Consider the following 25,752-nt stretch of genomic DNA (forward strand, 5'->3'; position numbering starts at 1 on the left):
CCCAGGCCACTGCGCCCCGAGGGCGCCATCGATGACCCCCAGCCCGGCCTGCAGGCCGCCGAGGGCCCTGGGGGCTGCCGCCCCCCTGGGGAATCCGGATGCGGACCCCGCTTCAGAAAACAGAGCTGTGGACAATGGAGGACCCCGCGCCAGGGCTCCGGAACAGGACAGCGGTGCGGGGTCACTTGAGGGCCGGCTTCCGGAATTGGAGTCAGAGGAGAAGACAGGGAACCGCGGACGCGGGGCGGACCCGCGCCGAGGGACAGGGTTCCAGGAGGACGGGCGCCGGCCCCAGGCTCAGGACGCCGCTCCTCGGGAGGAGGATGCGGGAGCCGCGCCCACAGCTCCCGGAGGGCGGGAAGGGCCGGGCCCCCTGGAGGAGGCCGCGGGGCTGCGGAGCCCGGGCGGCAGGGGGCGCTCTCCGGGACCACAGCCTCTTGTTTGTAACTCCAGGCCTTTCATTCTTACTGTTGTGTTTATTCATTGGAGAGAGAGAATTACAGAGAGGGGAGAGGCAGAGAGAAAGGTCTTCCATGCTCTGGTTCGCTCTCCAGATGGCCACTACAAGGGGTCTCCCAGGCAGGAGCAGGCTCCAAGCCCTCGGGCCATCTTGCATGGCTTCCCCAGCCCATTAGGAGAGAGCCAGAACGGAAGAGGGGCAGCCAGGACAGGAACCAGCGCCCATGGGGGAAGCCAGCCCTGCAGGCAGAGGCTTAGCCCACCAGGACACAGCACAGGCCCAGGACACAGCACAGGCCCGGACCACGGCGTTTCTGGTGCTGTGCAGAGAAACTGACTTGAAAGTTACCAGACTCCAGGAGCTAGAATCCTGCTGTGTTTCTCTTAGAGAGAGGAGGCCTTGCCTCCTGCGTGCAGGTTTGTAGTTTATAACTTTGTTGCCGGCAGAAGTCTCTGAGAGTTAAAGTGCAGTTAAGGAAGTGAGGTTAAGGTGGCTGCAGGTCATCCCGCTCTGTCCTGGGCTTAGAGGCCCGGCAGCTGGCGCAGTCACACTGAGAGGCGCGCAGGAGCTGCGTCGTGGGGGGGGGGGGGGGAGGTAGGGGGGACAGTGCATGCACAGAAGGGCAGGGTCCAGCAGCCAGGTGGCACAGCAAGTTAGAGCCCCAGTCTGCAGAGCCAGCCTCCATGGGGGCTGCTCCACTGGCTATGCAGCTCTCTGCTGTGGCCTGGGAATGCAGTAGAAGATAGTCCTAGTCCTTGGGCCCCTGCACCCACGTGGGAGACCTGGCAGAAGCTCCCAGCTCCTGGCAAATCCAACAGGACTTCCTGGGATAGATTTCAAAGCCCAGGACTAATCCTCTGTGACATGGGGCCTTGCCTCTGAGTCTCAGCCTGCATACTTCCATCTTCATTTGAGCCAGTAATCGTCCTTTCTTCTCACACTCCTCTGATGTTTGTCCTCTTCCTGGTGTCAGCAGCCTTTTCTTGGTTGTTTTGTGCATCTGCCTTACCTGAGTCAGCCTGCCAATGCCCCATGCTTGGCTCTGACCACTTTACGAGGGGCTGTTCTCACGATCTCAGGCACCTCTGGAAAATCTTTATTGACCTGATTTCCATTGGTCATTGTGGTTTTTAATTTTTTGTCTTTGAAACTAGCAGCATTGCCTAGCAGAAAAGCTGGGTCCACAGAGGTCCAGAATGAATCTCTACTCTCCCTGGCTCCAGGAGACAAAAAGAAGAACATGGTCTCCATACTGAAATGACCTCCACGAGGTCTGACACTCTCCAGCATTGCAGCAGAGGAGAAAGCCTGAGGGAGAATTCTGGAGGAAGGACCCACACAGGACAGGCAGGGCTGTGTTAACTACTCATTCAACTTGTGTGTTCTCTGCTCCCATTCTATCACCCAGTGATTGAAAACAGAGAATAAATAATGGACAATAGAAGTGTGGGAAAAGCTGTGTCCAAGGAATGACCCTCATACTTTTGTTTGTTTTTAGCAGCAGAAATAGCAGTGTTTTATCCAAAGTCCACAAAACCCAACAATGCATTCTTGGAAGACAAGAGCCATGCTTGGCACAGGGAAGCTGGAGGTCAAAGTTCATGGGCTGGCCCTCCTTCCATCAGGTGCTGTGGTGCTGAGACAACCTCTTAGTCTCTATGGAGCTCAGGTTCCTCATCAGTGAGGTAAAGTGTATATTGTTCCTCTCTGAGGTCCTGCTGCTTAGGTTCCTCTGAGTCCCTGGGGAACCACACGTGCCCTGGGAACTGAGGCTGAGAGCTGACCTAGTCCCTCCTCTGTGTCTCCTCCCAGATCCGGAGCTGAGTCCACATCCTGAGAACCCAGAACTGAAGGTGCAGATGAAGGAAGACGAGCAGCTCTCTGGGACGCAAGAATGACCCAGAGAATGACAAGGTAATGTTAGGGTGAAACCAAGTGTGGGTGAGATGAAGGACACATTGTGTCAGAAACCTCAGGGGATACTCAGAAAGGCCTACTCCACTGTCCAGCCCCTGAAGGAGCCACCTTCCATGAGCACTGAGGTCAGGAGAGAAACTGACTCCACAGTGAACCTGTGCACCTGGCCAGGGAGATCCCTGGATGGAATCAGAGCAGGTTTATGCTGAACACAAGCTTTCCATGCAAACTAGAGATCCTGGTAACTTCAGTGTCACCACCAAAAAAAAAAAAAAAAAAGAGAGAGAGAGAGAGAGAGAAACCACACACTTCCTGCCCTCTTCAGCTAGGTACATTTTCCCACCCATGCTCAATTCTGCCAGGCAACACACTGCACAGTCCTAAAATGGCAGTGGTGCAGTCACACAGCCCCAAAGTAAGGATCCCCATGATCCCCACATGGGGCCAAGACCTATGTACATTGTTCACAAGGCTTTTGCTTTCTCTGTGCTATAGTGTGAAAGCACTCACAGAACTCAGTAGCCAAAATAATTAATCATTCATCTGAGAAATTGGCAAAGGACCTGAGTAGACATTACTCCATGAAAGGAATACGCATTGCTACCAGGTTTATGACAAGTTGCCCATTATCAGTACTCATCAGGGAAACACCATTCCAGACCACAGAGGGATATCCCCTCAGAACCATAGGGTCAACTGCTGTCAAAAAGACGAGAGAATAAATGTGGGCAAGGGTGTACCAAAAAGGAAACCCTTTTACATTATGTGTGAGACTGTTGAGTGGTATGGCCATTATAGAAAACACTATTGTAATATTTTTGAAACATTAAACTAGAACTGTCAAATGACCCATTCATCCTCCTTATGGGTATATGTGCAAGGAAAGAAGAAACAAAAATCCGGATCAGCATCTAGTAGAGATACCTGCAATCCCTAGTTGATGCCTTATTCACAGAGGCCAAGATGCAAACTGCCTACATGTCCATCAACAGATGGTTGGTTAAGAAATCTTGCTGGCTATATATATGGCTTGAAAAGTGTATTTTAATAAAAGGATACTACAGATTTTCCATGACACTTTGGAATCACTTGAAGATTTTGTATCACTCATGCATTTCTGTGTATAGATATTTATATACATATAATGTGTAACAATACATTATACATGATATATGTATGATTAGACTTAAATATGTATTTATATTTATATGATGGAATGCTGTTCAACTCAAAGATAAAGGAACTCCTGTCATTTGTGAGAAACTGGATGAAATTGGAGGACATTATGGTGAGTGAAATAAACCAGATATAGAAATATTAATACTGCATGAAGTCTGTTATGTGTGGTGTCTGAAAGAAAAAAAGAAAAATTGTTGAATATGTCGATACAGAATGAAAGAGAGATCATCAAGGTGGAGGAGTCTGGTGGGAAGAATAGAGAGATGTTGACCCAAGAATACAAAGTAGTAGTTATAGAGAAGAACTAAATCTAGGGTTCTGAAGTTAAGCATGAGAATCTGAGTTATTCGTGGAGCCTTCTATTCTCCATTAGAATGAGAAAGTTTGAGAACTTTCTAAGAGTAGATTTCATGGGTTCTTACCATGTGCAGGCACATAAAGGTTAACTGTGAGATGATGAATACTTTATTTACTGGTCTAGAGGAATCATTACACTATGGATATGTACATTACAATATCATTTTGAATATTTTAATAATTATTTTAAAAGATTTATTATTCTATTTGAAAAGCAGAGCTACAGACAGAGGAACACACACACACTGAGAGGGAGAGACCTTGCATCTTCTGTCACTCCCCAAGTGCCTACAACAGCCAGGGCTGAGCCAGACAAAGCCAGGAGCCCAAAATGCCATCTGGGTATCTCACAGGAGCTCAAGGGCCAAGGACATAAGCCATGTTCCACTGCTTTTCCTGGCACATCAACAGGGAGCTGGGTCAGCTCAAACTAGAGCCACTGGGACTCCACCAGCACTCATAGAGGAGACAGTGTCTCAAGTGGTGGCTTAACCCACTAAGCCACAGTGGAGACTCCTACATTTATTTAGACATCAGAATTTAAAATTTCAAAAAAAAAATCCCAGTTTTGATCATCCACTCAAATGGAAACCTTAACATCTGCAGCTTTTGGGGCCGGCATTTCGTTCAGCAGTTAAGCGGCTTTTGCAATGCTCACATCCTATAGTTGAGTGGCGGGGTTTGAGTCACCAAAGGGTTTCCTGTCCAGATTCCTGCTAATGTGCACCCTAGGAGGCAGCATGTGATGGATCAAGTATTAGATCTCTTAGTTCTAAGGGTACAAGTTCAAGAACTTGCCATAGGACACCAAAATCCCTTAAGCTGCCTGATAAAAAGAGCAGCTTCAGTGTTATAAAGTAAATGGACAGGATTAAGTGGTAAAGTGAACATATAGATGGATCAAGTGTTAAAGTGATCATATAAATAGGACAAAGTGTTTGGAAAAAATAATAGAATTCAAAAGGAGTGGAGGCTCTAGCATGAAAAGCAGACTCATAGAATGAGTAGCACTGTGAACTCAAAATATCCCCATAAGGCGTTCCAGTCTGGCTGGAAAGCCCATGGGAGCATTTCAGGCATGGAAATCTAAGACCCTTTGGAAAAAAACGCCCTACATATAGGACACCTGTGGGTGAGACTGAAGTGGAAAGAAGTGGCCATTATGAAGGATGCACATTCCCTGAAGGGAGGAGAGAGCTGCCTCTTTGCTCATGGCCTTGTCGAGCTAGGTGGATCCAGAAGGCTTCTGTAGCTGAGGCAGCTCATGTCAAGCACCCTGGGTGAGCACTGAGGTCAGACATAAGAGTGTGATTTGTTAAAGACACAGTGAGAGCCACTGTGCACTGCCCTCTGTCCTCAAAGCTGCATCAAGGGACCTAATAGTAGAACTGTTCTCCAGAATCACTTCCTTTTAGTGCATTAAATGGAGGATATTCTTATGTCTCATAGGTTATAGTTCTGTCTAAGAGCTCACAGCAGATGTATCATCCGTGGGTTCTTCTTTGAAGACAATTAAGTTTCTAAAAGGAAAGAAGGGAGAAGAGGAAGGGAATAGCAGAAGGGGGCAAAAAGTGAAATCCCCTTTGAGAAGCAGTAACCTTGGACAGCCCTTTGCTAGGCTGCTGAGTAACAGTTCTCTTAGTTTTCTTATTCCATTCTGTCTTTTTTTCTTTCTCAGACTAAACAGGAGAGTTGGAGGAGGAAGAGGGGGAGAATAGGTGGGAGGGCAGGTAGGTGGGAAGAAGAACTATGTTCTTAACATTGCATTTATGCCATAGATACAACATTAAATAAAGAAGTTAATTTAAAAAACTACTTCAAATATGTAACACCCATATTCCTCAAAATAAGTTTGCCATCATTATAAAATTAGTTGCAATAATTATATATAAATTTATTATAAAAAAGCATTAGGTTCTTCACACACATTGGCAGAATAAATTGGAGTTCTGGACACCAAGTGTCACCCTGGCCAAGCCTGACTGTTGCATGCATTTGGGGACTGAAATAGTGATGGAACACATAGCCTTGGTTGTGTTTCTCTGTGTGTATGTCTCTCCACATCTCAAATAAGTATACTTAAACAAAAAACATTTTCATTTTCATAAAATGTTTCATCTTATAAGTTACTTGTTTTATTCAAAGGGCAAAAAGACAGAGAAAAGAGCTCTCCTAGTGACTGGTGTGAACCTAGGAGGCCTGAGGTAACCTGGGCCTGGCCAGGCTGAAACTAGGACTGGGTCCATCAGGATCTCCCACATAGACTGCAGTGACACAAGTATTGGAGCCGTCACTGCTGCCTCACCGTGTGTGCACTACCAGGAAGCTGGAGGGGAGAGCAAAGCAAGGACTCAGTCCCAGGCACTCTGATCCAGGTGTGGGCACCCTAGGTGGCATCTTAACTGCTGTGCCAAATGCTTGTGCCAATTTCAACCTCTTAGAAGAAGAAATAGTACAATGTCTTTCAACTTGAATTAGATTACATTTTTTAGGGATTATACCCAAACTACATGTAATAAAAGAACAAATTCATAAATGTCCCAATATGTTCAAATTTCCTGTTCAAAGTCATTGATAAGAAGATGAATAGACAGGCCAACATAGGGAGAAAACATTTTGAAATTACATACCTGATATAACAATTCTTTTCAGAGAACTAAAAGAGCTCTCAAAATTTCATTCAGAAAAATGAAATGACCCATTTATCATGGAAACTTAAAACTCAACATTTCAAACAGGTAGAAAAGCCTTGTGATCTCTTAAACAGCAGGTGGGGTGACTTCCTAACAGTCCTGAGAAAGGAAGGCTTGTTGGGACACATTTTCTGTCTTGGTATTTTCATACACATACATGACTATACGAGCGATACATGCTTAGGTGATTTGGGGACACGGTCTGTGGTGTCAGCGCAGGATCTATAACTATGAGACTGGCAGATGGGTAGGCTGTCCCCACCAGTGGGGGTCTTGTGCCTCAACCTAGCTTAGGCCCCTGGAAGGCAGAGTTCCAAAGATTCCGTGACACTCTCCACCTTCTAATTCTGCGATGGCAACGGCAGACCGTTAGCTGCCACACAACAGCCAGTCCTAGCAGAGACTGAGCTACAGGCAGTGCCTTCAATCTAGGCTTTGGCAATTTTATCCTTGTTTGTCCAGAGAAGAACTTCCCAGTGTTGTCGGGCTGTGGATCAGGTGTTTCACATCAGTAAGTGAAGCTGGACAGTTATTGTCACCCCTCAAGCCTACCTGAAACTCTTGGATGTCATTTGTTTGACCCTCGCCTGTGTTTGGGTTTCCTCTCCCCAGTCCCTGTTGTCCTGCCGTGACACACCATCAGCATGGCAGGATCCCACAGCCCTGCATCAGTTCCCGTGGCAGAACTGAACGACCTCGAATGCCAGCAGTTGCGATCCCAGCTGGCAAAGAGCCAACAGGAATACTGGGAGCTCCAGGAGAAGTTTCTCATAGCTGAGGCTACAAACTTTGCCCTGGCCAGGGAGCTGAAAAAATACAGTAAGTTCTCTCGGGTCATTTCACCACAGTGATGATTGTCCTGTATCTTCTCCTGAGGAACTAAATGGCCTCATTACTTGATTTTTGTCTTCTTTTTGCCAAACTTAATTTCCTCCTGACCACACTCCCAAGCTGACACACAGGGTTTTGCAAGTTTTCCAAGTTAGCGGTGAGGTGTAGGGTGACAGGAGTGCTGAATCTGTCATGGATTCCTGATGAGGCATAGAGCTGCCTGTTGTCCTCAGGCTCAGGCTCCACCATATTGAGTGCATGTTTATGATCATCCTGTCTGTGTCAGCTCCTGCAGCCTTATACCATCACTGTGGGCCCCATTTCTGGGGCTAACGCATTTCACTCAATTCAAGCTTCTGTTGAGTTCCCATTGGCAAATCACTGTCCTAGGTCCAGAAGTGGATATGTGTTCAGGGTGAGCAGGATGGGCTCCCAGAGAGACAGAGAGTCTCCTGTGCACTGGAACTCTGGTATCCATGGGAACACCCTCACAACACAGCCTCCTCACTGGGAGAAAAGTCCTGCTCCTGGAGCACAAGTTCTTCTTCTCCCAGAAGAGGAAGATGGTGCCTGAGACCTGGGAGTGGGAACACAGGGGGGGGGAATCAGGGCCACTCACCTGGGTGCCCCCCATTGCCCACCTTCTCTGTAACTTCAATTTCTCTCCCACTCATAGGTGCTATCATAATTCCTGCCTCTGTAGATTGTCACAACAAAATGTGCTCCTTCTTTCCTATACAACTCCAAGGATGGTTCCTTGCTCAAGATCAGCAGAATCCATGAGGCCCTTATTGTACTGTTTCTAATTTAGCAGGAACTATACTTTTTATTGGGCCATATTGCCTCAGGGCCTTACTTTGTTATACATTGTATTCTACACAGTTCCATGAAAGATGGTCCCTTAAGTCTGAAATAACAAACATTTGAAATATTTCCCAATGCAAGGAAACAGTCCTACACCCTTATCAAGCTCCCAAACATACAAAAGGTGATGACTTCGTGCCTCAGCTTCACGTTTGACCTGAGAGGCTGCAAGACTTGCTGAGTCCAGTGGCTCATAATTCAGTCTGAGCTCAGGGGCTGGGAATTCTGATTCTGTAAACACCGGTGGAATCACCTTGTCAAGTCAACTTCAGTATCTTTGAAGTCCTTTTTTCTCATTTTATTGGGAAATAGCAGGGTCAGTGCTGTGGTTCAGCAGGTAAAGCCGCTGCCTGCAGTGCTGGCATCCCATATGGATACTAGTTCAATTCCGGCTGGTCCACTACCAATCCAGCTCTCTGCTATGGCCTAAAAAGCAGTAGAAGATAATCCATGAGCTTAGGCCCCTGCATCCACATGGGAGACCTAGAAACAGCTCTTGGCTCCTGGCTTCAGATTGGCACAGCTCCAACCTTGCAGCCATTTGGGGAGTAAACCAGGTGATAGAGTCTCTCTCTCTCTCTCTAACTCTCTCTCTCTCTCTCTCTCTCTCTCTGCCTATGTCTCTCTGTAACTTGCCTTTCAAGTAAATAAATAAATATTTTAAAATAGGAAATTTCAGATGCTATGTAGTGAGGTGATGAAATACAGATGTGAAACTCTGAATCTGGAGCCTGGCCCTGGAGTTCGTTTGGGCTTCAGCAGGCACTGACTACAAAAGCACCTCCCTGAGTTCTGCATGTCTGTCTTTCCCCAGATTGTGAGAAGTTTAAAAACATCATTGAGTCCATACTGACCAAGAAGCTCCACTTGGAGGAGCCGCTGGCAGAGAAGCCCACGGTCTCAGAGCTGCTCAGGTAAGGGTCTCTGTGTGGGGCAGGCAGGTGGGAGGTGTGTGGGTGTCTCCAGTGGGGCAGCTCAGAAGGGAGAACTGAGGCATCTCAGGCATGGAAAGCCAAGGCACTGTGCAAAACAATGTTCTCCATGTAGGATCACTGTGGGACCCCAGACAAAGAAGTGGCCATCAAAGGGGGATGTACTTTTCTCTAAGGGAGGAGAGAACTTCCACTTTGCTGATGGCCTTGTCTAAATATGGACAGAGTTTTCAAAATGCTTCCATAGCCTAGTCAGCTCATGTCATGAGCCTTGTGTGGTCCCTGACAACATACAGAGGAGTGCTAATTGTTAAATTAACAGCAGGAGTCACTGTGCACTGACTCCCCATGCAGGACCTCTGTCCTCAATGAGTTTTATTAAGAGAGAGTTACAGTGAAACATTTCTCAAACAGTTTTTATTCTTGGGTGGGCGTGTGTGCGTGCGCGCGAATTTTTGAAATTGTTACTTAATATAGAGTTGGTCTTCTGTGTACAAAGTTCATTGAAAATACATCTTAATGGAGAATGAGACTGAGAAGTAGAGAGGGAAGAGGAGCTGGGCTGTGAGTGTGGGTGGTACCCTGGGTATGGGGAGAATAACTATATTCCTAAAGTTGTCTTATGAAATGTATATTCCTTAAAATAAATGAATGAATAAATTTTTAGAAAGAAATGGTAAAAATTAATGTTACAATGAAAGTAAAAGTGAATAGGTACTTTGAAAAAGTTCTCCCTTCAGGAGAAATTAAAATGAAAATACATTTTTCCTCCTCAATTACTGTTGATTTCCCAAATAAAATGGTATGAATAGATAATAATAAAACAAAGACATCATGGAGTCCATGTTGACCAAGAATCTACACGTGGAGAGCCCCTGCCAAAGCAGCCCAGGTCTGCTGAGCTGCTCAGGTAAGGCTCTCTGTGTAGGGCAGGCAGGTGGGGATGTGTTTCACTAGTGGGCAGCCCAAATCAAAAACTGAGCCAGCCTGTGCCAAACAAGGGCAGAGAGTTACAGCAAAGCCCCGTGTCTCAGATGTTATGAAACAAGGAGGGAGCAGAGGAATCTGAATTCAGAGCTAAAAGTGTGGAGAGTCTGTAAGTAAGGTGTGCAGGTGGATGGGCTCCCATGGGGCCCTCCTGTTTACTCTCTCTTCTGCAACAGGAAATCCCCGTGGCTGTGTTTCTGAGAATCCAGTCACCAGTTAGCTTTGGTCCTCTGTAGGTGGTGCTATGCCTGTTCTCTCTTCCTCCCGTGTTCTCATGGTTCCCTTAGTGTGGAGGTGCTTTTCTGTGGGCACTCACCTCGAGATGGAGCTGCATTGGGTCTTCTCAGGGGAGGTGGAGGGGATGCTGGGCTCCTCTGTTTGGTCATCTTATAATCAATCCTCATTTACCCTTAGTCACCATCACCTCCTGATATAGAAGACTGATGCTTAGCTGGGCCCTGCCAGACCTTCATTCTTGTTTCTTGCCATGTAACCCCTGTGTGCAGCATGACTCCCAGTCACTGCACTGTACACTGTGTCTCTTCCTATATGGAAATGCCTGTGGCTGGAAGGAGGAACTGAATTAGCCCCTTTATGAAGGTGAGGAAGGAAGAATCCTTGCACTGTTGATAGAAAACAACCTGAATGGAATCTCAGGAATTGTGACAAGATCTTTCTCTAAAAGTAGGAGCAAGGCCTTGTGTTGCCCTTTGCTTTTCTTGGCACAGGTATTTCTCCAAACCTGAGTGGTGATGCTGGTGGAGGGCTCTATAAGGCATTGTTATGAAAATCTGTGAGAACACACAGAACCTAACACTCATCCCTTCCCGTCTAGAACTTTCTCCACTCTTGCACCTTAGGCATTGCCGTGGCATCCTTGAAGATCAGGACCAAGAACTTTCCCAGTTACGTCCAAAGGTCCAAAGGGGGAGAAATCTAGCCCACATCCTGCAGCAGTACCTGAAGGACGTGCTCACCGTGCATGACCCTGAGACCTGTACGGGGCAGGGCTTCCGACGACTGCTCACTGAGGCTGTCCGGCTGTCAGCGTGCCTTGAGGACCTGCTTGGAGCAGGTAAGCTGGGCACAGGCTGTCATCTGAGAAGCCTCAGGGGTTCAGATGCATTCATCTCTCTGCCATGGGCATTTGCCTCAGCTCTTCTTGGTACTGAACATGTGTGCCATGACTAGGTCAGCACTGCTTGGGAAACACAGATAGGGGCAGATAAGTCTTTCAAGTTTGCAGTATCCCAAAGGTCTCCTCCCTTCCTGATTGTGGTTGGCCTTTGGGGCAAGAGGCAGGGTCCATTCCCATATCAAGACCAGAAAGACCTTGTGAAGTGAGGCCACTGTTAGGCTGAACACAGTCACTGAGCTAACTTGAATGGAAGCCTCCAGCTCTGTGCTCAGTGTGGTTTTCAAATGGTAGACAGGTGATTGCTTTCTCCACCAGGATTTCTCTCTCCTCAGCCACTAAATGGACCAAAAAATCTGGGGCAGAGCAGATGTAACCGTCAAAGGTGGAAGCTGTTGCTTGCATGTTTCCCAGTAGGACAAAGGCCCTCCTCTCCCTGGGAGTGCCAGACCAGGCACTAGAGTTAGTAGAACTTAAGTGAGGAAAGCAGTTGAGAAGGGAACTCATAACACAGAGAGAATTTCCTCTAATGATACAGCAGAGAAAACGTGGAGGGCCTGTGAGGGAGGGATGGAAGTCAGGTTCTTTGCTTCTTCATGACAGATGGAGGTTCTCTGTGAGACCCATGCGAACATAGAACCCATGCCTTGGACTCCCACTAGTGGCAGGATGAGGGATAACAGGCAGAAGTCCCAGGGAAGCTTGAGAAGCTTCCAGTGATGTGGGCCTAGTTTCAGGCAGAATCTGCCATGGTTCTGATCTCCAAGTGCAGAGACACAAAGCCTGATGGACCACAAGAGAATGGCAAGGTGTTTCTTTAAACACAGAACATTTGAAGTTTTTGTCCACTATTGGCCCATATGTAGATATTCATATGCACACAGAGGCCACCTTGATTGTAGTGGGAGGGGGGTGATAATATCTGATTGGACATTTCTAAAATTGTTTACAGAAAATATTGAAGAGGAGGAAACACCAGCACAAGGACCTGTTGCTGACAGGTAATAGTGAATGATTAGGAGCTGGCAACAAATGGGTGAAGGATGCACAGGGTCTCCTAAAGAACAGAAAAGGGGCCAAGACAGTCATGGAGTTGAGACGCACGCAGAAACACAACTTCAGATTGTGTTGAGTCCTTTCTTGACAACTAGGAAATCCCCCTGTTCAAGTAGTTGTTAAAGTAGTTGTCTAGTTGCTGATAGGATCCATCATGAACTCACAGCCTTAGGTGTTGCCTGCACACAAAGGGAACCCCTGTTCTCTGCTTTCCAGAAAAGTAGAGGAAGATGCACATCAGCTTTTTTTTTTTTGGACAGGCAGAGTGGACAGTGAGAGAGAGAGACAGAGAGAAAGGTCTTCCTTTGCCATTGGTTCACCCTCCAATGGCTGCCATGGCCGGCGCACAGTGCTGATCTAAAGGCAGCAGTCAGGTGCTTCTCCTGGTCTCCCATGGGGTGCAGGGCCCAAGCACTTGGGCCATCCTCCACTGCACTCCCTGGCCACAGCAGAGATCTGGCCTGGAATAGGGGCAACCGGGACAGAAAATCAGCATCCCGACCGGGACTAGAACTCGGTGTGCCGGCGCTGCAAGGTGGAGGATTAGCATAGTGAGCCACAGCGCCAGCTGCGCATCTGCTTTCTACAGAGAGCTGAAGTTCTCATCAGAGAAAACTAGCAAAGAGGCAATGTGCAAAGGGAGCAGTTAGGAAGAATCCAGCCAGGTTCAACTGCAGAAAAGCACCTCTACAGAACCATGTTTGCTGTCCTGTGACTTGGTTAAGAGAAGGCCCAGAAGGTAGCACATCTCTAGAATCTGCCAAGCCCCTAGAACCTTGATCACATGGCTGCAGGACACTGCAACAACCCAACCTGAGCACAGGGTGTCAGCCCGCGTGGCTGTCAATGTGTGCTTGTGCTGTGACTGTGCCATGCAGCGACAGTGGAGGCTGCTTCCTCATTAGCTGCTGTGTATTGAGTGTGATGAGCAGAGGCTGATCTCTTCCCAGGCCCTCTCCCCCTAGGCAGCCACACGGTGTCCAGAGTGGAGGGAACCGCCTCTATGCTGTCTATGACCGATCCTTTATGCATCCCATCCAAATTAGTCAACTCCCTGGTGTCTCTTCCTTCTTGGTTTAATCTCTGTCATCCTTATCCCACCTGGCTTCTCAGGGAGCTCTTGGAAGTGGATGAAATGGAAACCCCACAAAGTTCACAGCAGGAAACATCTATCACTGGTGCTGTTGACCACCTGCCGAGTGACTCCTGCCTGCCTGAGGGCACTGTGCAAATATCTCATGATGCTGAGGACACCCACGGTGTGCTAGGTGTAGACGGGGAACACGCTTGTTCACACAAGAAAGAAGAACCTGTCACCGTTCTCCCAGGTAGCCTCTCCATTCTTTGTACACAATGATTCTCAGGTTGAGGGTTGCTTTTGAGCACAGGCCCTGCAGACACAAGTTGGTTTCAATCAGGTTGGGTCCAGGTTGTGGCACTGAACATAGACATCAGGAGAGTCAAGGAGCTTCCCTCCCCTCAGATGCTGTTTGTCTCACTGCATCCTAGCCCATGGGAACATACAGAGGCCCTGTGTAGGAAGTGCCTTTCAGACACTCTAACTTAGAAATAATGCCTGCTGTCACCTGCAGTGATATCATTCTGTTCTACTACTGCATCCCTGGAGTTCTAGCCCCGTGCAGGCTTTTGGTAACACTTCCCATGTGTGGGCCAAGTTGTGATCCTAGTTTCCCTACTTCCATCCCTAGTCTCTGTCTTCTTTAATACAGCTTATCTTAGCTATGCAATCATCTCAAAACCAGGACATAAAGTCTTTTATACTGTACATCCTGTACAGTTCAAAAAACATAGCTGAATCTAGGAACATCCTACAAAATCAATGTTCAATGTTTCTCTATAACTGCATATTTATCTATGCAAGGTGTTATGGAGTTCATTCAGCCTTCTGTAGAAACTCCTCTACCCTTATTCACCATGATCAGTCTGATAGGATGAGTCAGTACTATAGCAACACTCATAGATTTTGGAAACATAAACCCTAAAGGGCCTGGGGAGAGAGCTCTTGAATTGCTTTTATTGTTCCCATAGACAAGAGGGAGATTATTCATGAGCAACTCTTAGAATAGCCAAGATTCTGTGTGGCATCAAACAGGTTTCAATTCCAGGCCATACAGACTCCATGCATAGCTCTCTCCCAGTGTTCTACCTCCTCTCCACAGTCAGCAACCTGGGTCCTTTAATGAGAGCAGCCTGACAACTGCAGTTTGCCTCCTAGAAAGTTCTTGGGCTGTGAGCTTAGAATCCCTGAGGACCATTGCAGGCTGTTTCTAAGGGTTCTGGACAGAGGTTATTGAGATGCTGATCCAACTGTGAACAGGGAGATTTGACCCCTTGCCCAGGATGGCTCACCAAGCCCATCTCCTGATGTCAACTTAGTCCTCCTGGAGGATTTCTGTCACAGTCTCCTGTTCTCACACGAGAACAATCTGTCCCCTTGGTAGTAGTGGCCATTGGATACCCATATCTGACCCAAAAGCTGCTTAACCTGGTCAATCTTTCTGAATTTGTTTGCAGAAAATCAATATCACGAAGTGGAGGTACCAGAGCAAGTTGTCACATACACTTCCAGGTAACTCGGAGGCAGAGCAGACAGTGTAGCATGGACTACTAGGGAATTGAAATGCTGGAGAAACTGGTGACTACAGCCATTTTGAACATTCAGCCAATGATGAAATGGCTCCGTTCATAATGTTCCCTTTTGTATTGTTTCCCTCTATATTCCCCCTTTGAACATCCCTCACATATTTTTACCTGTAGTCTGATGACAAAGTCACTTCTGTACCTGTGATGCGTGTCTTCAGTGTCTCTGCCCTCCCATCTCAGCAGGAAGCTCCCAGAGGAGCAAGAGCGGGAAGACCCAGACGACCGGCTGGATGAGTGCTACCTCTCTCCCTCGATATTTCCGGTCGTTTCTGAGCTTGACCATTCCACGTGGGGCAGCTGGTGCTCCCTGGAGCATCAGGACATGCTTTCTGCTCCAGATGCAAACAGTGAGTCCCCCACTGTGAGGTGATACAACCCCCTCTGCTTGCCAAGGAGCCCGCACTATCCTTGCACTCATCACTCCCACCTGACTGAGAGGGCTCCTGGACATGGGATGGTCTGAGACATTCTCAGCATCTGTTCTTTTTCAACCAGTCTGTTGCACAGGTGTGGTTGGCCCATCCAGCCTTGCTGTCTTCCCATTCCTTGTGTGGCTTTGTCACTCAGATTCCAGTGCTCAGTCATTGCCAGAAGAATGTCACAGATGCACACCAACCTAAGCAGCACATCTCATGCTTGTCTCTGCCATCCGTTCATAATGAAGCAGACCCTTCTGCCCCCTGCAGTGTTGATCACAGGAGTCATTCCCCGTCCCTGTCATGTGACATTGTTTCCTGTCAGAGCCAGCAGCATGCTCATCTCCATTGCAGTCAAGATACTCCCCCTGTTTCATTGAACCCAACCACGTTGTCTGTCCCTTCAAAGTTGGCATCATTTCACCTACCACACGTACAGAATGTTCTGCCATTCCTTTAGTAGTGTGTCCCCAGGCTGCAAGTCTGAGACCTGTGCTGAGAGATTCCATGAGTAGCCCAGTTTTCTCTTGTGCTGCACACATTCACTCTGATACCCAGAACTGAAAATTCACCTGTTCCACCTTTTATCTTATCCTCAATGTACAAAATATGGTAAACCACAAACTACCAAGATAGCTTGTTTGAGAACCATGGGCACTGCACTTCCTCTCATGGAAAGGAATCACACTAGGAACCAAGCATCTCCAGAGATTATTATTTCAGATTTGATTTTATCTTATGAAAGGCAGAATTAGAGAGAGAAACAGGGAGGAAGAGAGAGAGAGGCAACTCTTGCATACTCTGGTCTGCTCCCCACATGGCCACAATGGCACTGACTGGACCAGGCCCAGGGAGGGACTAGGAGTTTCCCCCAGGTGTCCTATGTGGGTGCAGGGCCCAAGTACTGGACCATCTTCTACTGCATTCCCAGGTGCATTAGGGATCTGGATCAGAAGTAGAACAGCCAGGACTTGAACCGGCATTCACATGGGATCCTGGGGTTAAAGGCAGCAGCTTTACCTGCTTGCCACAGCACCCACACTTGGGAAAATTCGTTTCATTTCTGTAGGGAATCAGGTCAGCGATTATTGGTGCGATGACTGGAGGAATAGGGAGGTTTACCTCATGTGTCAAGAAAAATGAACAAGCTAGTTCCCTCAGAAATGACCTCAACCCTCTAGACAATTCCTATCTGAGGAGTCGGCAGTGACACTGAGGATACTGGTGTGCTGTGCGAGCGCTGGACAGCGCATTGTACAGGCTTTGAGGGGATCATCCTAGATGACTGTGCCTATTTGAATTCATTTGCAGTAAAGGAACATGACAATGATGAAGTGCAAGAGGAAACACAAGCCCTATCACACTCCAGGTGAGTCTTAGGAACCCTGGGCAGCGAGCTTAGTGCTGACACAGGCAGACTCCAGGTCCAGAGAAGAAGAGCAGTGCCACTGTGCATCTCCCATCCATTGAGCCAACCCAGCGGTACCCCGTCAGCACTGCTGTCTGTCATCATTAGGGTACTAGTCTGGGTTTCCACTTCTCCCTACCTTTTCCATGTAGTGACCTGCAGCAGGCTGACTCCATGAAGGAGCCTCTCCAGGGATTCCTTGCCATCATTGCCTCTCACATGCAGTGAAGGGCAGGGTGCTGCTCACAGGTCTCCTCTTCTCATGAGCTTCTCTGCACCCCATTAATCACGTGAAACCACCCGACAGAAACTAGTGCCTCAGCACTGAGAATAAGACTGACAGCTAAAGCTGTGATAGTCTCTAGTATCCCAAAAGGGGAATTCATTGACTCTGCATGTAATTTGCTTAAATCTGTTGAAGCCAGTTTTTGTTTTCCAAATACTCATGGGTACTAGTGGACCAACTGAGAGTCATTTCTCCAGGCTGAGTCCCTAATGACCTCATCACAGAGGAAATTCTCTGTTTCTCTCTGCTTCTGTCTCCATGCCCTTTCAATATCTCTGCTACTCACCTATCACCTCAAACCTAATACTCTTTCTCCAAGAAGATGAGAGTTCTGTTTGCCTGTTTACTTTCAAATGACTTCAAGCAGTACAAATCAGCATAAAGAAGTCTACAAGAACACACAGATTCAATAACATTTACTATTTGGCTGTAGTTGATTTGTGTGTAAATATTATATATCTACACACACATACTATTCTCAGTGAAGGCGGTGGGGTTTCTGTTGTAACTGGCTTTCTGTTTGCCACGCGCTTCCTATGAGCACTTCATTTTTCCTCACATGAAAGCTGCCCTGTGTTAACGTTCAGTTCGTCTCCTCCAGGTGGTTCAGCAAGGAGCCTCCTCAAATGGAAGACATTGCATCCTGTCTACACCGTTAGTAGCCAGTCTTCCCCAGATAGGGACAAGGTTGTGGGTGGCCCCTTACTCAGGACAGCCACTTCTGGAAGCCTCCTCTTAGGAACAGCTTGGAAAGGGGCTTTCTGTTCCCTTTATGCTTCTCACCCACCTTTCCCTCCCTCCAGTCTCATCAGGGAGATTCCAGAGATTGAAGATCAAGATGTCTCACAAGACTCTCACAGTACGTGTTTGACTCCTGCACTTCTTCTGGAAGCTTCTGACTGCTCCCATACTAGGAGCACCTGGTCCTCACTGGGAAACAGCCTGTCTGCTCTGCTCTTGTTGGAGACAGTGAGTGCTCCATTGTGAACAGGAACACTACACTGGTCTCCCAGGTGGCCTCTGGAGTCTTGGGTTGCTGCACCTGTGTTGGGTGAGACAGACCACTGTGCACTCAGGCCCTGGGGACTTATCTCAGTCTGGATGTGGCTTTTGGATGGAGTTTGCTCATAGTCATCAAACAGGGGAATCCCTTGGCTGTCACCAGGCCCACTTTCAAGGTGCAGCTTTTGATATCAAAACAGGGAAGGAGGGGATGGGAAGGCATGATGGCAAAACACCGAGCCACCACCATCTCTCTTGGAGAGGCTTCTTTAACAAGTCACTGTGATGTTCTTAATTTGAACAACAGTTGCAATTGTAAACAGCATCCTCCAAACTTCTCAGGCTTAAAGCTTTGGCAGTCTGTACAATGTTTCCTTAGTTATCTGATACTAGGTATCCTTGGTTGGCAGATTCTCTGTTTTCTCTGAAGCAGCTTGGTGTTAAGCACAGCAGTCCAGTCCCGCACCAGTGTCCATGGTGTGGTTTTCATCTTCAGCTTAACAGCACTGATTTGTGCTCATATGAGGTCTGTAGTTTTAATCCAGTGTCTACACTCGGCATTTTTTTCTCATGCAAAGCCTCCATAATCTTGCACCAGGACAGGAATCTATTTACTATCTGAGTGAGGCTGAGGTTTCCCTCACGTCATCACAGGCAGAGTGCCTCTTGTTGAGTAGGAGCCTTGGAGCATGGCTTCATAAGGGGGGCAGAGAAAAAGTCCAATTTCCTTGAATCTGAGCTTCAATGAGGTTTTACACTTTCTCTCAGGAGGAATCTTTAGGGTTTGAGGCACCTTCACTCATCAAATCATTCAGTAGGAAAATCAAGAAATCCTGATGCCCTTCCCTGTTTCTCAGTGTTCTGCAGTATAATTGGCAGTGACAGTTGTCCCCCCAGTGCTATAGATCAGCAGGCACCTTTTCTTGGTGAGACCATGTGTTTTTCCTCTGTACAGAGGTACAGAGATGTGCAGAGTCATCCCAGGTCACAGCGATTCACACCCAGCTATGAAGGCCACTCTCATGGGCATCTGTGCTGTGCTAGACCCTGTGCTGTCCTGATCCATGCAACCCTCACTGGACCTCTCCTGGTGGAGATTCTGTCCCCACCTTGGGGGGAGGATCCTGAGGCTCAACAAGGTCACTCTCCCAGATCACCCCACCTTGTGTGCATTGCAATCAGAGACCACTCCTTGGCCTGCCCCTTGTCTGTAGGCTCAGTCCACTTGTTTTCAGCAGACATGCCAGCCATGTGGCTGCTATGGGTATTCATACTTAAACATTTTCTTCTGTAACAAATTGTGTTGAGAGAATTTCAAATATCAGTAGAAAAGTTCCAGTCTGCAAACAAGAACTTCTAAAGGCCCTGCAAACATCTCCCACTAGGAAGACATTGGTATGCTTCATCCCTGAGCAGGGTCAGCACCTAACTGAGGTTCTCAGATAGAACTCCAGCTCAAGAGTGCCCCATGTCCTGAAAGTTCCTGGTCTCTCACCTCGGGCTTTTTGCACTCAGGGTCCCAGTGAGGCCTTGAACTTGTCTTTGCCACAGACCAGTGGTTGTGTGGCTTTGTCTCAGAAACACCCAGTGCCAGGGCTGGGCAGTCATGGGGAGGGTGGCAAGTGCACAGACACTGTCTCAGGAGGGAGATGTGTGTGCTAGGCCAAAGCAATGCCTTACAGCCCACCTGGGATTTCTTCCTAACATTTGTGTTTCACCTTAGCTTGTCTCTCCATTCTTCAGGTACCTGTAACTAGGTTCCCCCTTCAACTGACCAGAAAAGTGATGGCCACATCATATATATTATTATCTATATGACAGGCACTGAAGGCATATATCCTATGAGTCGATGTGCTTGGTGTATGTTCAGGAAAGCATGTGCATGTATGAAATGCATGTGTTCTTGTGCTAGTGTTGTTCATTCCAGCTGTGAGTGGTCCCCTGTCCTTGTCTCTCATTACAATGCCCTCCAGGTTAGATGATCCTGCTCCATCCCCCCAAACCTTCAACAGATACACAGTGTGGTTTCTGTGCCTTAAAAGCTTAAGAGCTGTGTGTTTTATTAGTCCAACTTTGTTGAATATTGTGATCATCTGAGCCATGTTTATTACTTTTGCCTAGTGATAAATTATCAGTGAATATGTATGATATCAACCCGAATGAAAACATTTTAGTGTCTGTGCAGATTTCATCTGCTAATTTGGACATGACTGTCCAGGGCCCCTTTCCTTACTTGTAGTCCCTCTGCTGCAGGCCTGACTGCCAGAGAGAGAGCATGAATACCAATCCTGACAGCTGTGGTTCTATTTCAGAACTGAGTTTTGTTGCTGCCCCTGAGAGGAAGACCCATTCCCTGCTGGAGGGAGGTCCTCACAAAGATCCCATCACCAGCAAGTGTGAGAGTCATAGCATCAGCCCCAGCGATGTCCCAAGTACCCCAAAAGAAAATGTTATCAAAGGAAAATGGAAGCCCAGGAAATGCGAACTGGCCTGCAGGTTCCCTGGCCTGGAGATGAAGGGCAAACCACAGCCCACAGAGAGGAAAATCATGTGTCAATTCCCTGGCCAGGAGATGAAGGGAAAACCACAGGCCAACATGTGGGCACTGACCTTCAGATTCCTGGGCCTTAACACCTAGACAGAGGTAATCCTGTGTGTGTGTCTGAGATGTACTTATTCCTTCTTACACTGCGCACAGATTATAGCTCATTTCTGTTTGTTCAGATAGGGTATAACTGTAACCTCTCTGTTTGGATCAATAATTTGAAATAGAAAATCCTTCTCATGTAGAAACCTGACCCACAAAATAGATACCTCCCCTCATAATCAAGTTGAAATGTTTAAAGTTGAACTTCTCTCCCTAAAACATGCTGTTCACCATCCACTCACTTGATTGCAAGTCCTCTGTTGGGTTGAGAAATATACATTGAACAATCACATTTTATCTGATTCTATTCCTAGGCCAATTTCCAATGCAGATTCTTAGGTCTCATTCTCCCATGTTTGTCCTTCCCTCTGACCGGTATACAAACAGGATATTCTCAAAAAGAAAATTTCTTAGGGGAACTGAAAAAGAAATGGGGAAACTCTAGGATGACTAAAGAGTGCCTGTTTTAAAGTTAATGTTCCCTTCAGAGTTGAGTGAGTGAGCTATTAGGCACACAGCAGAATGGTCCTAGGTGTAACTAGATGTGGAATAATCTTCAGAGAAACTTGGTGTCTGTTCTATTGACATGAGTTGTGCTGTGGTTACACTCCCAGCTCTCTTTGCTTACCTGCAGAAAACTAATCCATTTCTAATGCACCAGAGAGCAGGAGGAAGTGGGGAGACATCACTCACTCCTGGTTAGGAGAGGCCAAGGGCCCTGGTTCCCCAGCACTGCAGAGCTGGGCTGGAGTTCAGGGCAGGACTCTGCTCATTTGGCTGCCACTTCCCTCTCAGCAGCCCAGGGCTCCCCTTCAGCCAGTCTCCCCACTGGAATTGAGTTTGCCTGGCCTCTGCCCCACGGTGGCCCAGATGCAGGCTCAGCTCTCACCTGGACCTGACCCAGCTCTCCTTTGATTTTCCTTCTCTCCCTCTTTCAGATCCCAAGTACAGTTGGAAGGACAGAACAGTATTGCTGATTGTAACATCCCCACCTCTTCCAAACATCTAACACAGGAGCTCCGCTTCAACAGCAACCAGAACACCAAGAACGCAATTTCAACACCATGACCTGCCCTCGGCTGTTTTTATCCACTAGGCTGCTTCCCTGAGAGCTGGAACAGTCTTCCACCTCCAATCCGAGTAAACACCTAAGGAGACCCAGGCCTGACTCCACAGCTGCTCTGGAGAGAACACCACCTGGCTCCTCTCCAACTGCCTCCTGTAGAGATCTGAGGTCAGGAGGAGCTGGAAGCAAACAGCATAGGACCCTGGGCACACACTGCCTTTGGATGGGGCGAGCTCGGTGTGGGCAGTGTCAGAGACACAGCACCCTGCGCACAAGGCTGCATGTGAGCAGAGGAGAGGATCCGACTCTGCAGGACGTGGACCCTGACCCAGACAGCTGGCCCTCTCCTTCACACAGTCAGCGTTCTGCATAGAGGACAGCAGGAGGAGGAGACTTTGGGGCTCAAAAGGACAGGAAGGGTCTCTTTCCTCCTTTTGAACCCCAACCATCTCCCCCTTCTGCTGTCTTCTATGATGGGAACGCTGACTGTGTGAAGGCGCAGGCCAGGTGTCTGGCTCGGGGTCTGCATCCTGAGGATCTCTGATGCTTTCCTCAATTTTACACTCAGCCTCACTCTTTGGCCAAGCACCCGATGCAGGGAGTGCCGTGTGCTCCCTCCCACACCCCCGCAGGAGGCAGAGAACATCTTGTGTGCCCATCAGGTCCCCTGACCCTGGCATCGGTCAGTTGGTGAAAGCTGTCTGTTGAGCTGTACATCCTAAAGATGCACTCCTTCCTCTGTATCCTAACAAATGTGGAGAGGGTGACCCCTCAGAGCCTGAGCAAAAAGGGAGTGAGCAGCGGCCTGGCGGAGGTCCAGTCATCAACCCAGGAGGTGGCCGTCGATGGGAGTGATAACAGCAAGTTCATGGTGATGAATGCAGCAGTGTGGCAGGGAGGGCCCAGGTGGGTGAGGTGGACTGAGCCTGCATCAAGGAACCAGACACCTCTCTGAACACTCCTCTCTCCACGTCCAGAGTCAGGCAGAGCAGATGCGGGCAGGACCTCATCACGAGGAAGCTCATCTCTTACAGCTGCTGGTCTTGCCAACCCCACTCAGTGTTGCAGGAGAACTGGGGGCTCCTGATGCAGGACGTGGGCCAAGGCATCCAGAGCCCCAGCAAACAGCAAGGCCGTGTTCCTGCCAGCCTGAGGCAGCTGCTGGACGAGGAGGGGCCATATGCCTGCCCCCCCATCATGGAAAACTGAGTCCTCACAGATTCTGGATGCCCACTGCTTAGTAGGTGCTCCTGGTCCAAGAACAAACCGAGCCAATGGCACCGCTGCCCTGTGGTGGACCTGTTTCTCACAGCTACCATTCTTACTTCCACTGTCTGTCATACCTGTGATGACACAATTGTTTTCCTTTCATGAAAATTGGGATCCTAGGGAGGGAATTATGTTTCCACCTGAGTGTGCCTCCTCTCAGTGTAACAGCTGCCTTAGACACCCTGTCAGCACATCTTGGGCTCCTAAAATCTACAACTTCTCATTAAGATATCACTGTCCAGGCCCCAAAGTGTCTCCAGCGTCCTGGAGTGTAACTGGAATCTCAAAAATTTTGATTCAGGTCCCAATACATGTTCCCTGTTTTAGTTAAGTGTTTTTAAAAAGAAAAATTCCAAAAAAAATTAAAACTTTAAAAAGTAAAAAAAAATTTAAAGTAAAAATAGAAAAGAAAAATGGTACTGTATTGTTTTTTTAAAAAGGAAAATTTTTAAAAAATTAAAAATTTTAAAATGTTAAAAAATTTAAAAAGAAAAAATTAGAAAAAAATGTCATTTAAGTGTTTTTGAAAGTAAAATACTGAAAAAATTAAAACTAAAAATTTTAAAACTTTAAAAACAAAAAATAGGAAAATACTAATAGGAAAATTAAAATGCCACTTCATTTTAGTAACTTTTTAAATAGGAAAATGTTAGAAATATATATAAATTAATTTTTTTTTAAATTTAAACTCAGCAAATAAAAGTAAAATTCCATTTCAGTTCAGTGTTTTTGTAAATACAAAAATGCTAAAAAATTTTAAATTTAAAAATGATTATACTTTACAAATGACAAAAGAGAAAAACAATTATTCAGAACAAGTGTGAAATGTCATTCCTATTCACTGTTTCATTTAATGGAGAAAATGCCAAATAATTAAAATTTAACAACTTTGCAAAAATTTAAGACTTAAAAGTAATACTAAGGAAACAATGTACAATCCATTTCAGTTAGTTATCTTTCTAAATAAGAAAGTGCTAAAAAGAGATGGAAAAATTTCAGAACACAAAGAAATTACTAAGAAGAAAAAAAATAAATGCCACTTCAGTAAAATGCCACAATGCAACAAGAAAAAAATGTAAACATTTTGTTTGCTTTGTTTGACAACTCGAATTGGTTCTCAACAACTGACCAGTGATGATGACAAGTTATTCAGAACCTCCAGAACAAACCGCCTGGTAATTTATGCCAAGAGACAAATCAGCAGTCATCTAGGTTTTTCCTTGGATACCACTTTCACCAGCCCTTAGGTGAAAATCTCTGCAGAAATTCTACAAACTTGTTGCTGATTTTGACACCTGCTTTTACTTTTGTTCTGTAAAAATCATACACTTTGGATAATAAAACTTCAGAGTTGAAATAAAAAACTTTGGAGAGTGCTGCTTGGAAGATGTATAAATCTCCTGTTTGAAAATGGCCTTCCTTTAACAATTTTACCATGCATTAGCCATTCATGCCTGTGTCAGTTATTATATTCAAGTCTAATACTAGATTTCTAATAGAATTCTTCCTGAAGACTGGATCCTGGCATTCTGTAGTTCAAAAGCATTCTCACCCCAATGTGGAATGTTATTGCAAATATCCTGTTAGCCCATACCATTGAATTTTTTTCTCTATCACCTGGATTTTTTAATTTCAGTGTTATAATATATTACATCTCATATTGGGTGTGCCAATTTTTTACCCTTGTATCTCTCTCTCTCTCTCTCTCTCTCTCTCTATTTATATGTGAAGTAGACTGCTTTTCTCAAGCTATAGCAGAGAGCTGGATCAGAAGAGGAACAGGCGGGTCTTGAACCAGAGTCCACATGGGAAGCCCACTATACCACAGTGCCAGAACCAAGTTTACCAATTTTTTAAAGAGATTTATTTATTTATCTGCAAGGCAAACATAAGAGAGAGGGAGAGCTAGATAGAATGAAACACACACAGAGATGTTCCATCTGATTCACGTCTCAAATGCCTGCGGCAGCAACTAAACCAGGCTGAAGTAAGGAATCCAACAACTTGAGCCATCTGCTGCCTCCCATTACTACAGGAAATATGGCTTAGAAGCAGCTGGGTCTTGAACCAGGCACTCTGACATGGAAGCCGCTGTCATATTGATGGCTTTACCCATGGTCCCACAATGTCAGCACCTGCCTTCTTTAAAAAAAAAGTGTATTGAAAAGCAGCATTACAGTGAAGAGGCAGAGGATGAACAGTGGGAGAAAAGGGAGAGGGAGGTGGTGGTGCTGGGGTGGAGAGAGAGAGAGGAATACCTTCCATCTACTGGTTCACTCCCCAAACGCCTGCAAATTCAGGGAAAACCTCCTGGCTGCCTTGAATGTTTCCATTCCTGCACTTGGGACTCCAGGCCAGAATCCAAGTGTCTCTCCTGGAAGTCCAGCCATCTGCCAGCAGGTCTTGGGACTTCCTAGCCTACATGACCACATGACACAGTGCCTTATCCCATGATGCCCTTGGGACCCATGGGACCACAAGTGCAGATTCCATTCCCAGTGATTTTGAAAATTGAAAAAGAATGCATCTATACTGTCCATATTCCATCTTTTCCTCTTGAATTGTTCTACACACAGTATACCA

At 46.8% G+C, this 25,752-nt stretch overlaps 1 protein-coding gene across 4 annotated transcripts; it reads left to right on the forward strand.

The window, feature by feature from the left end:
* Nucleotides 1-24,752, forward strand: LOC103345539 (putative NBPF family member NBPF5). 4 transcript variants are annotated; one of them, XM_089336902.1, is made up of 14 exons: nt 1-2,145; nt 2,273-2,374; nt 3,612-3,665; nt 7,219-7,425; nt 9,116-9,215; nt 11,081-11,295; nt 12,308-12,356; nt 13,525-13,739; nt 14,947-15,001; nt 15,256-15,422; nt 16,803-16,860; nt 17,989-18,044; nt 20,500-20,831; nt 21,773-24,752. In XM_089336902.1, the coding sequence occupies exons 4-13, from the start codon at nt 7,251-7,253 to the stop codon at nt 20,823-20,825; spliced, it is 1,416 nt and encodes a 471-aa protein (XP_089193028.1). In that variant the 5' UTR covers nt 1-2,145; nt 2,273-2,374; nt 3,612-3,665; nt 7,219-7,250; the 3' UTR covers nt 20,826-20,831; nt 21,773-24,752. The 4 variants fall into 4 exon arrangements, with proteins under 4 accessions (XP_089193028.1, XP_089193029.1, XP_089193030.1 ...); XM_089336903.1 differs by having other exon boundaries at nt 15,259-15,422; XM_089336904.1 differs by lacking the exon at nt 20,500-20,831.
* Nucleotides 24,753-25,752: the final 1,000 nt, after the last annotated feature.

The sequence above is a fragment of the Oryctolagus cuniculus genome, chromosome 7, assembly GCF_051225735.1.
Source record: "Oryctolagus cuniculus isolate XC-2025 breed Fujian yellow rabbit chromosome 7, ASM5122573v1, whole genome shotgun sequence".
NCBI lineage: Eukaryota > Metazoa > Chordata > Mammalia > Lagomorpha > Leporidae > Oryctolagus > Oryctolagus cuniculus.

What these genes read in the sequence shown, in the direction of transcription:
- LOC103345539 (XM_089336902.1), top strand. Translation starts at nt 7,251, where the DNA reads ATGGCAGGATCCCACAGCCCTGCATCAGTTCCCGTGGCAGAACTGAAC. An exon ending in ACGGTCTCAGAGCTGCTCAG is followed by an intron (nt 9,216 to 11,080) that starts GTAAGGGTCTCT and finishes CTTGCACCTTAG; the next exon opens with GCATTGCCGTGGCATCCTTG. An exon ending in TTCTGCTCCAGATGCAAACA is followed by an intron (nt 15,423 to 16,802) that starts GTGAGTCCCCCA and finishes ATTCATTTGCAG; the next exon opens with TAAAGGAACATGACAATGAT.